A 12,859-nucleotide genomic window follows, 5' to 3' on the forward strand; every position below is an offset into this window, starting at 1 on the left:
GTAGGGCTTATAGGAACTTTCTGAGAGGTTAAATGTGACATCAAGAAAATTCACTATTTTTAAATTTATATTTATTTCGATTAGGAAGCCAATATTTTTAAAAACTTTAATAATATCTTTTCTAATTTTATCGAGTTGTGGCCCTGATTTTTTATGCATTATTATTAAACCGTCGTCGCGATAAAGACCTAATTGATTAATTTGGATTATTTTAGCAAGGGTATTTAAAATATATAAACCTACAAATTCGCAAATTTCTGCTCCGTCGTAACTTCCCATTGTTACATCAAAGCATTCGTGCGTGGTTTTTTTCTTCCACGTTTCCTTATCAAAATGGAGTAAATTTTTTCTGCAGTGCTTAATTATACGGATAGTGTCCTCAGTAATTTCTAAATGGGATTTTCCAAATTCTATTGTTTTATCTAAAATTTCTGCTGTAATTGAGGGGTAAAAATCAATAATATCAAATTGTATAAATGTGCATTCATTTTTATTGTTAATTTTAGAAAACCAATCTATAACATCAGTGGTATTTTTCCACTGATGTAAACCTAATTTTTTCCGAATAGAGTTATTAATTTTGTCTAGTTTTATTTTACTAACGTGCCCTAGTTCACTTTTTGAAGGTACTAGTAGCCTACAAGGGAGTTTATTTTGAAAATTTGGTTTGTGATCTTTTAGCGAAACAAACGCTTGCGCCGGTGCAACTGATTCAATTCTCGCATCTAAATTAATATTTTTGGCGATGTTTTGAGCTTCTAAATTAATGGCGTTTTCCAAGTTTTTTGGTGCTTTTGTATAATTATTAGAAATATTATCGCGCAGTATTTTTTGATGAGTTTCTGGGGTAATTTGGTAAATGTTACTTGTTTTGTCAGCAAAAACTAAAATATTAGGGTTCAATTTTATATTATTAATGTCTAATTTTAATTGTTTTTGGAATTCATTATTTATGTTTTGGAATTTTATAGTTTTAATTAAGTGTAATAAATCATTTTCAAAATTTTCCAGGTCAGAAATAAATGGTGGGGCGTTAATATCCCGATCCCAGACAAAAAAAGTTATACTATTTCATTAATAGACAAAGTAGAACACTCTATTAAAAGAATTCGTTGGAAAGCCCATTTTTTCTTAGAATCTGAAAAAAATAAAAACCCTTTAATTGAAAAAAAACAGAATGAAAATTATGGATTCAAAACAAAAAACGCCAAGTTTCAATCAGCACAACGTAAATCAGTTTTTTCATAACTATGAAAAAGTTAAAAAAAAGTATAATTTCGCTCCTGATAGAATTTATAATATCGACGAAACCAGCATTAAGACAGTAGTACAAGTACCCCATGTTAAGGCATCACGTGGAACAAAACAAGTAGGACAGTATGTGTCTGCTGAACGTGGACAACTAATTACTATGCGTGGTATAGGAAATGCCATTGGAAATTTCCTTCCACCTGTCTTCATATTTCCAAGAGAACGGTTACATGACACCATGATAAAAGGAGGACCACCTGGTTGTATTGGTTGTAAAAGTTGTAAATATATAACTTTTGTTTGATTGACTCTCTAGAGTGATTATAAGATTATATTGTATAAAAATGTATATATACTTTTACTATTAGAAACCTAAACTTAATGAAATTATAAAGTAAATCAATGCTCTATTTAAACAAAAAAAAAGTGTAACCTCTAGTTATTTCCATTTGCCAGAGATAATTCAAAGCTACACCAGGTGTGTTCAAAGCTACCTCAGTTGTGTTCAAAGCTACCTCAGGTTGGGGCAGTTTTGAACATTTTCATGCGTGTTAAAGAAATAGTAATTCTGACTTAATTTTTTGCTCAGAATTTATTAAAACACTGCAGTTTTGTTCCTTAATCATTGTTTTGACTATTCAGAAGAAAAAAAGTGGTTAGAATAATTAAAATATTGATTTATAAAAAAATGTTTTAAAAATGTCCAAACGCTGCCCCCCTCCCCCCTATATATATATATATATATATATATATATATATATATATATATATATATATATATATATATATATATATATATATATATACATATATATATATATATATACACACACACACACACACAGAGTTATGTACTGAAGCTCTCTTTTTCGGTATGAGTTAGCTTAACTAAGTGTACAATACTTTTTTTGTGTACATATATATATATATATATATATATATATATATATATATATATATATATATATATATATATATATATATATATATATATATATATATATATACATATATATATATATATATATATACATATATATATATATATATACATATATATATATATATATATATATATATATATATATATATATATATATATATATATATATATATTTCTTCAGTTTCTCTCAATACTAATAATTTTATTATATAAATTTTCGCATTTTTCAACATCATCAGCTTGTAAAATATTAAAATAATTTTTTAACCATAATAAATTATATAAAAAATTGTTACTATTGATGTCAGCAGTTGAATGGCTTCTTTTGTTTTTAAATTTAAAAAATGGTATCCAAAACATAGTTTTGACATATTGGTCTTCATTGAGATTAATCCCACCGTTTTGCGCAGAGCACATGTTATTTTTTAACTCTAGTGCCTCCCTAATTTTCTTTCAAACATTTTGTTTTATACCTATATTGTTTTTGCTTTTTCCCAAATAATATCTTCTTTGCAGAAGGTTTTATGAAGTGCTAATGCAGATTGATTAGGTTTCTTTTTGTCAATGTTCCTCTGATGTTGACGCATCCGTGTATTTACCTGGATTTTTGTTTTACCTACATAAACTTTAGAACAGTTGCATTTTATTATATAGGTTGGCTGTTACTCTGTAGATTTGATTTGTTTTTTGGTGTTAATCTTAAATTTGGATTTGATTTAAATACAGTTCTTTAACTGGCTTTTTGGAATATTTTTCGAAGTTTTAGCAAAGTTTTGGCGAAGGCCTAGTACCCATGGTAATAACACTACACGAAAATTATTTTATTCTGATGGAATTGTGTTTTTATTCTTTTAAATGAAATTGGTGTGTAATATTCCTCAATTGTATTTAATCGTACCCATTTTCAATAAACATGTCAGTTAAAAAATTTATTTTGTTTTGCAAATGATGTTTACTACAGATAGAGTAAGCTCTGTGAAGAAATCCTTTGAATATAGTAGTTAAAATATTTGGATCGTGATTTGAATGCATTTTAATTTGAATGTTAGTGATTGCCTTGTTTCGATATACTTTGTACTCATATTTTCCTATTGTGATATTTATAATGGTTGTATCAAGTATTTTAAGCATTTTTGTATTGTTTTCAACTTTAATTATGTATTATATTGCAGGATATAGTTGATTTAAAATATCTTGGAATTATTTTGCTTGTTTGATGATAGGAAATTTTGCATGATCATTGTCAACGTATTGTAAAAATGGTTCAAGGTTAAATACAGGATTTATCGTCAATGCTATTTAATTGCATTATTTTCATGGAATTGTAGAAAAAATTCTGTGAGAACCACCATGAAAGAAAGTCTGATTAGTCTTAAGTTCTCCATTACGTAAATCTCATTGCTCCAATGAAAATAACATTGATATAAGCAAAATTCTATTCGTTGTTTTGTTTCAGGTATACTTAGTTTGTTAAGTTTTTATATGATAAACTGTTATTTAATTGTTCTAAAAGTATAAAGGTGGCTTCTTTTAATGAAATTGATGGGTACAGATTTACAACATCATAAGAATCTCATTGTTGGCGATATTCCAATTTTCTTTTTTTTTTTGTAAAGTCAAAAGTGTTTTTTAATCATGTTGGATTTTCATTTAAGACATTTGGTTGTATAATCTTAACTAAGAGTTCTGATATTCCGTGGTTTGGTGTGCCAATAGTAGAAATAATTGTTCTCGTAGGATACAATTTTGCTGGTTTATAAGCTTTTATTACTCAATACATAGGAGGTGGGATAGGATCACTTGGATATACAATATAGAATATAATACAAAAAAATGTTACAAAGTTTATATAATATACTTATATAATATATTTAGTTATATTATATTATACATATATTTATATATATGTAGTTAGATTCTTATATATCATATTTAATTTTTATACTATAATTTTGTGTTTTGTATATTAGAGTTTCTAAAAATTACTTTATATGAAGTATACAAAAAGATATTTTTAAAATTTATTATAAAGCAATACAAAGAAATCTGAACAACTTTACATTTAAAATAACTTAAATGTAAAGTTGTTCAGTTAAACGCTTGCATTTAGGGTAACTTTAAGAAAGTTACTCTAAATGCAAGCGTAGCTTTGAATCCTCACTTGAACTTTGTTTTTTTGAACTTTGTTTTCTTAAGAAATAATTAGCAAATTAATATAAGTCTACAAAAAGAAGATCATCAGAACACTCTTTATGCAAAAATATTTATTATCTGGTTTGTAAGAAATTTTATGTAGAGTTAAAAATAACGCAAAGTGTTCAAAGTTACCTGGATATTCTATCAATTATATTCAAGTAATAATGTAATATATATCTTTTGATAATTGACAATTAATTAGACTTTTTCTGAAACTTTTAAATAGGAGTAATGTCTTGTTTTTTACTTCTTTTTATATTCTTATTATATATATGTATATATATATATATATATATATATATATATATATATATATATATATATATATATATATATATATATATATATATATATAATTCTGTTTTTTAACAGGCTATTGATTTAAAACCAACTGATATGGATGGAAAGGTTGTTTTTTTTCATTAGTGTTTTTAAGCTTTATTATTTTTTTTTTTATAGTTTTTAAACCTGTAGTTAAAAATAATGGTGACATGACTTATGTTAGAACAATTTTGTAATATATTTTATTTTGAACAGGCTGACCCTTATGTTAAGATAGCTGTTGGAAAGCATGTAGTAAAAGACCGAGATAACTATGTACCCAAACAACTTAATCCAACCATTGGAAGGCAAGTACTAATAATAACAACTGTTAAACATTGGTAATCTTTTTATTCCTTCTATTGTATTTCAAGTAATAACATATTAACTTCACACCTAATAACTTTATAAAGTTATCAGGTGTGAAGTTAATATGTTGATTTTTTAATCAACACCTCAGGTGTTAATTGTAAATCTAAATAACATTTTTTCTAGAATTCTACAAGTTTAAATAGTAAATCTTTTTATTAATGTCTTGAACTGTCTTTTAGAACATTTGATTTTGAAGTGACTTTGCCGCATGACAATATGTTGGTGGTCTCTATATATGATTACGACTTGGTTGGCTCTGATGATTTAATTGGTGAAACAAAAATTGATATTGAAAACAGATTTTTTTCAAAACATCGTGCCATATGTGGATTATCAACGAATTATGACATGTAAAAAAAATTTAACGTTTTGTTTCTAAATTTTTCTCTTTAACATGATTTTTAAGTTTTTCATTGTTTACTTATGTTACACTGATTGTTTGGTTAATTATTTAATTTATTGATTTGTCGCAAATTAGTAATTTTAATATTATTTATTAACTATAGTTTTTTAGTATTATTAGATTATTAGTCAATTTTTCTCTCAAGTTCATACATCCAAAGCTCCACAGTATCCATTGCAGTCAAGGCAGTATTTTTTTTTTTATGCACTACAGTCGAGGCAGTATTTTTTTTTTATCACTACAGTCAAGGAAATTTTTTTTTATGCACTACAGTCGAGGAAGTATTTTTTTTTTTAATCCACTACAGCTGAGGCAGTATTTTTTTTTTATGCACTACAGTCGAGGCAGTATTTTTTTTTTATGCACTACAGTCGAGGCAGTATTTTTTTTTTATGCACTATAGTCAAGAGAGTTTTTTTTTTATGCGCTACAATCAAGGAATTTTTTTTTTTTATCCACTAAAGTTGAGGAAGAATTTTTAATTTTATTTACAACTCTCTCTTAAGTCTAAACTCTGAAACACAGTCAGAGTAAAAAAAACAAGGTATAAACAGGGTATTTCCAGAGGCATGGGTTTGAACCCTGAACCTCTTGATTGTGAGCTAAGTGCCCTACCACTAATCTATTATCACAAAAATGTATTTTTTAATAATATTTTTTAATTCAAATTTTAAAATCAGTTTTTATAATAAATTTTAAAAATTTAAAATTTAAGTCAAGGTTTTAACAAGTGGCGTGATCCAATCAAACCAACAGCAATACTACAGCGGTTGTGTAAAGACCTAAAGTTAGATGGTCCTCATTTTACTCCTGGCAAATGTCGTGTGGAAAAATGGGTGTTTTGTGCAAAAGACCATATTTTGGATGATAATGGTAAACCTTTAAATTATCTTGAACAAAAATTATCAATCACTACACAGAAATAAGTATATAAAAGAAATTTTATATAATTTTATATATTTTAGAAACTTATTTTGGTAATTAGCACATATTTGTATTTCATAATTCTTTCTAAATTTTTTATGCAGTTACATTACTTTATATAATTACTACATATATCTTGTGTGTATGTTTTGCAAGGATGATTGAACCAGTGCTAGTTACAAACAATCAAAAAACATAATGAGTAAATGTTAATGAGTAAATTAAGTCTAATTTAAGTTTATTTTTTGAAGAAAAAAAACAAGCTAAATTTTGCTAAAATCAAGTTTTGTGTTAAAGATCATAGATGATTGCAACTCTGTTTTTGCACAAAATAAAACTGTCATTCTGAGGTTCATAGACTGTCAGGCTTTAGTGGCAAGGTTAAAGTCTTTTTCTAGAACCCGAGTGTTGATTCAAGTGATTTGAACATTGAAGGTTTAATACTTTTGTTTTATGACTATATATTTTAAAAGTCAATTATATCTCTATAGTTTGTTGCTTCAGAGTTTAGAGGTGGTATCTTAAACAATCTAACTGAAGGTTTGGGTAATTCTGCATCAAATCACCCAAAATCTAGGACATTTCAAACCATGGGTCCTCAAATTTTTTTAAAAACTTCTTTGGCTGTTGCATGTTAAAAAGAAAAGTTAACACATAAAGTTTCAAAATGTTGAGCATTAACAAGATACTGCAATTTTAATATTGACCTGGTTTTCCAAAATTTTCATAACATTCTGAAAAAATGTTTTCCTTAAAAAAAAAAGTAATAAAAATGGCAAAAGTATGAAAATAAACATAAATTTTTTTTGATTAAACTAAAATCAACCAACCAACAAATTATACTAAAATCAACCAACCAACAAATTATACTAAAATCAACCAACCAACAAATTATGCTAAAATCAAAACCTTGGATTATTTATGGAATACTTAAATCAGTGAAATACTTTAATCAATGGAATACTTATTTCAGTTAAAAACAAACTTTATAAAAAGTTTATAAAAAATCAAAAAAAATTTATAAAAAAAATGAATTATTTGCAACATTTAAATTTTATAGAAACAAATTTGCAATTCATTAAAATTTAGCAAAAAAACATACTTTATTACATATTATAATTACATATTAATAATCTGAGCAATATTAAAAACACCTGGAAAAGAATAAAAGAAATCATTAATGTTAGACCTTCTACACACAATACATTTTTTAACTTGAATTAAACGAAAATGTTATCACTGATCACGCTGTCGTATCTAATATATTTAATAACTTTTTTTAGCACTTTATATAACAAACAACTTAGCAGAGCCATACCCCTTAACACATATTTAGTGACTTTCTTAACGTTCCAGATGCTAAATCATTTTTTATTAATCCTGTAACTGAAAATGAAATATCTGGTCTCATTACAAACACGCTTAAAAACAGAAAAGCGTTTTGGTCAATCAATCAAATCAATCACATTATTTCAAAGCCTCTCCGTATTGTTATAAATAACTCATTTAAAAGTGGTGTTTTCCCAGATATTTTTAAAGTTGCTAAAGTGATTGCAATATTTAAAAAAGGCTCTCTACTAGATTTCACCAATTACTACCCATCTCCCTGTTTTCTAATATAGGTAAACTCTTTGAGAAGGCAATGCATAGTAGGCTCTATGCTTTTTTGGAAAAATTTAAATGCTTTTACACCCATCAGTATGGATTTCGTCTGGTTTGGATTCAATCACTCCACAACTTATGCTCTCATTGAAATGAGTGAATTGATTAGAAAAGCAATGGATGATAAATATTTTGCATGTGGTGTGTTTGTTGATTTACAGAAAGCGTTTGATGCAGTAGATCATTCAATTTTGTTGAAAAAATTAGAATACTATGGGATCAGAGGCATACCCCTTAAATGGTTTACTACATATTTAAACAAAAGAACACAATTTGTTTCTATCAATGACTCAAAATCTAACCTTGTAAAATGTTCTAATGGTGTTCCTTTGGGTTCAGTATTGTGACTACTGCTTTTCCTTCTTTATATTAATGATCTTCATACATCCATTAAGCTTGCTACTGTTTACCACTTTGATGATGATACTAATCTATTGCTAATTATTAAATCCTTTGAAAAAATTAACATACACATTAACCATAATCTTGCCAATCTAATTCGATGGCTTCGCTCCAACAAACTTTTTCTAAACTCTAATAAAACTAAACTCGTTATCTTTATATCAAATAAAACAAAAATCTATAAACATATGAACTTTAGATTAAGTGGCAAAAAATTTGAGCCTGTTAACTCAATTAAATATCTTGGCATAAAAATTGATTCAAATCTTTCCTTTTTATCCTACTTCAAAGACTTAGCAATCAAAATAATGGCATGTTGGCCAAAGTTCATCATTATGTTAATCTTGAAACACTCTTGAACATATACCATGCTATTTTTGGCTCACATCTAAGATATGCATGCCAAGTATGGGGGCAGTCTCATCAACAAGCTCTTATTAGGTTATCCCACCCCCCAAAACAAAGCTTTAATTATTTATTTCCAAAATATTTATTTTAATCCTAATGTGCTCTACCTAACTTAGTATTACCTAACTAAAGTATTAAAACTATGTAATACCTAACTAAGGTATTAAAACTATGTGACTATATTCAACTTTTAAACTGTCAATTTGTCTGAAACCACAAACACAATACCTTTAACTTACCTTTACACAAACACAATACCTTTAACTTACCTACCTTTAACTTTCCTACTTACCTTTCTTTATTTACTTTTTACTTACTTTAACTTTTCCTAACTACCTTACTTACCACAAACGCAATACCTTTAACTTTACCTACCTTTAACTTTCATCAATTTCTTTTCCTAAAGTGCTAACACTTGTTATCACCTTCATTCTACTAGTAATTCAAACCTGTCTGTCTTTAAACACCGCTCTCATAATTACGGACATAAATCTATAAAATATCAAAGCATTAAAACTTGGAACAACCTTCCTTATAGACTAAAAGCTCTCAATTCATTCTCAACCTTTAAAACTAGTTTATTCTACTTTTTATTAAAAAATACAGTTAGTATTTATAATTTCTATAATCAATTTATGTTGTCTTTAGTATTGTTCATAATTACTTTTATTAATAAAACACATTTGATATTTCTAATTCTATAATAATTTTTGTTGTCATTACTATTGCTTATTGTTATTTTTATAAATATTTACTATTATTAACTACTTTTAACTATTACTACTAATATTAATATTGTTGTTATTATTATAGTAATTATTATTGGTATTATTAGTGTATTGTTGTTATAATAATAATTATTTTTATTACTGTCATTGTTGTTGTTTTTATTTTATTATTGTTATATTTTTATAGTATAACTTTTTATAATTACTACTATTATTGATATCTATATTATATTTATTGTTGTTATTATCACTATTACTATTGAATTTGACAGGTGTTTACTTAATATTAGTATTCATTACTGTTTGTAAATATCCTTGTTGTAAGAACTTTTATTCAGAAATATATTTGATTTGATTCAATTTACTAGGCACAAAAAATCTAACTGGAAAAACAACTGCAACATATGGAACTTTAATTTCAAAGATATATTATAATTTTATAAATACTGAAAGTTAAGTAGGAAAGAAGAATTCTTTTTTTTTCAGGAAATACATTCATACTAAGTAATTTATCTTAAGATTCTGTTCTATTGGCATAATGACATCAGATGCATGCAAAGGCCAACAAGATGCTATTAAAGCTTTAAGTAATATTTGAAAATGTATCTTATATAGCAGAAAGCATGTTGTGATTCATTCAATAAACATACAAAGAAAATCACAAGTAAGTAGATGTAGTATTTAAATATTTTATTATATATACTTTTTTAATTTGTATTTTCCAAAGCATAAACAATGTTTTAAACAATTGTGCATATAAGCTTTATACAATTCAATTACTTTTAGAAAACCTTGGCATAGTTATGATAAAAGAGTCACAAGTCATGATGAGAAGTTGTTTGAATATTATTACTAGGAAGAATTTTTGCAAACGTTGTAAGCAAATGAGTGCCAGAAAAGAAGATCTTAAAGAAGAGAAGCAAAGTCAGGGTGAACAAGTTGAGGATTTTCTAATATCATCATTCAAATCAAAAAGACAGGAGATCAATGAAGAACTCAAAAATTTTAATATATCTCCTCTAAAATCTCTTTTAAAGTCATCAAAACTCTTAGTGTTCTTCTACTTCCGGCCGATATTAAAAGTACAAAGTAACTCTGTAGTTACAGAATACCAGGCAAAAATGGCTAAACAAAATTTTAATAAAAAAAGGATTGTTAGCTATCTCTCCGTTGTATAAAGATAAAGTGTTACACAAAGAAATACAAGGTTCTGTTAAATTGTTTTATGACTCAAGTGATTTAAGTAGAACTAAGCCTGGAAAAAAAGAGGCATTGGAAAGAACGCCCATAAACAAAAAAAAACTGCTTTTGTGTAACTTAAAGGAACTATATGTATTATACAAAGAAAACAACCTAGTAATACAAATAAGTTACTCAAAATTTGCTTCGTTTAGACCAAAGTGGTGAATTTTGCCAGGTGCAAAGTGTATACATTCGGTTTGTGTTTGTTCTTATCACCAAAATGCCATTTTGCTAGTGGATGCCTTAAATATTGGACTAAAGTATAATGATTTACTTTCGAAAACTGTTTACTCAGTAGAAAAGAAAGAATGCATGCTTGCACAGTTTGTTAATTGTCCTGGTAAAAAACCACTTACCAAATATTTGTATGAACTTTTGGAGAATACGAAGATGATTTGGAGGTATACTACAAGCAATGGCTAACTACTGATCTTGAGTTTAACAGCAGATATTCTAATGTTTGTTAAATTATTAGCATCTTGTTTTGAAAAGCTACAAGCTCATTCTTTTATTGCTCACTCTTAATCATAGTACTAACTAAAACAAAATATGGAACAATAAACATTATCATTATTGGTGACTTTGCTGAAAATTATGCTTTTGTAGTCCAAGATGAAATACAGAACTATTATTGGAACACTCAACAATGTTCTTTACATCCGTTATTGATATACTATAAGGATGATAAAAATGTACTGAAACATATTTCTTACTGTTTTATATCAGACAAAATTACACATGATGTAACTAGTGTGTACAAAATTTTCCAACTAATCATACCAATATTAAAAACAAAATTTTCCAATCTGTCCAAATTACATTTATTCACTGATGATTGCGCAACAAAAAAAACAAGTTTTAGCAGTACAAAATTGTAAAAGCTTTTACAATCTATGCCAACTTAGAGCGAATTAAAACAACCATACAGAAACCAAATTTTCACATCAGAAGCTATGTTTGAGTTTTGTATTGAGAAAATCAAGGTTGTTAACTTCATTTACATAAAGGGATTAAACTTACAATTGCAACGTGAAGAGCAAAATGAAAGGTACACTAGTGTAACAACTCTACCTGGTACTTGTAGCTTTCATCAATTTATACATCTTGGAGATAACAGGGTTTTTGAAAATGCTAAAATAAAAGAAATACAAGTAAAATGGCAACAGTATTGTGAACTACTACAAACACAGTCAAAATAACTTACATTTTCGATACCTTTAAAAATCTTGTATATTTAAGTAATTTTTAAAATTACGGTTAACTAATTTTTATTTAATTTACAAATATATATTAGGTATTTTTTTAAAAATTGATATATCTTTGAAATTAAAGTTCCATATGTTACAGGTGTTTTTCCAGTTAGATTTTTTGTGCCTAGTAAGATTATAAGCAGCTGAAAACAAACAAAAAAAATTTGACAGGGGTGTTTTGAGATATTGGTTTATAGAAACTAGTTGTTTTAATAACTTTTAAGCATGTTCCTTTAATATTTTAGCATTAAGTACATTTATTGAATTCAGCATCAAAAAGACATATATGTTTATTTTCATATTTTTGCCATTTTTTAATATATATATATATATAATATATATATATATATATATATATATATATATATATATATATATATATATATATATATATATATATATATATATATATATATATATACACATATATATATATATGTATATATATATATATGTATATATATATATTAAGGTGAGTCGAAATGTAAAAAATATTAAATTGGAGATCCTGTACATGTCTAAAAAGTTGCTTTTTGATGTACTTGTTTGAAAAAACCTCACTTTTTATTTTATGGACATTGTCTACAGGTCCCAACTCTGACTAGAAAGACTACATAAATACCCAATGTTAGTGTAATATATTGCAATGTATTACAAATTAAAAAGAATGTAAACTGTAACGAATCAATGTTAAACAGCAACAATACAAAGTTGTTTAACCTAACTGTTAATAAAATCTTTCTTGCTGTCTATTTTT

General features: G+C 26.3%; 1 protein-coding gene across 3 annotated transcripts in view; it reads left to right on the top strand.

The window, feature by feature from the left end:
* The window catches only part of LOC100205903 (otoferlin), a 166,983-nt gene that overhangs the window by 122,009 nt on the left and 32,115 nt on the right, over nt 1-12,859 (top strand). For all 3 annotated transcript variants that reach the window (XM_065796220.1, XM_065796219.1, XM_065796221.1), the window contains exons 39-42: nt 4,763-4,798; nt 4,928-5,019; nt 5,263-5,433; nt 6,202-6,359. In XM_065796220.1, the coding sequence (XP_065652292.1) occupies nt 4,763-4,798; nt 4,928-5,019; nt 5,263-5,433; nt 6,202-6,359 (457 nt within the window). The remainder of the gene's footprint in view (nt 1-4,762; nt 4,799-4,927; nt 5,020-5,262; nt 5,434-6,201; nt 6,360-12,859) is intronic.

The sequence above is a fragment of the Hydra vulgaris genome, chromosome 04 (genome assembly GCF_038396675.1).
Source record: "Hydra vulgaris chromosome 04, alternate assembly HydraT2T_AEP".
Lineage (NCBI taxonomy): Eukaryota > Metazoa > Cnidaria > Hydrozoa > Anthoathecata > Hydridae > Hydra > Hydra vulgaris.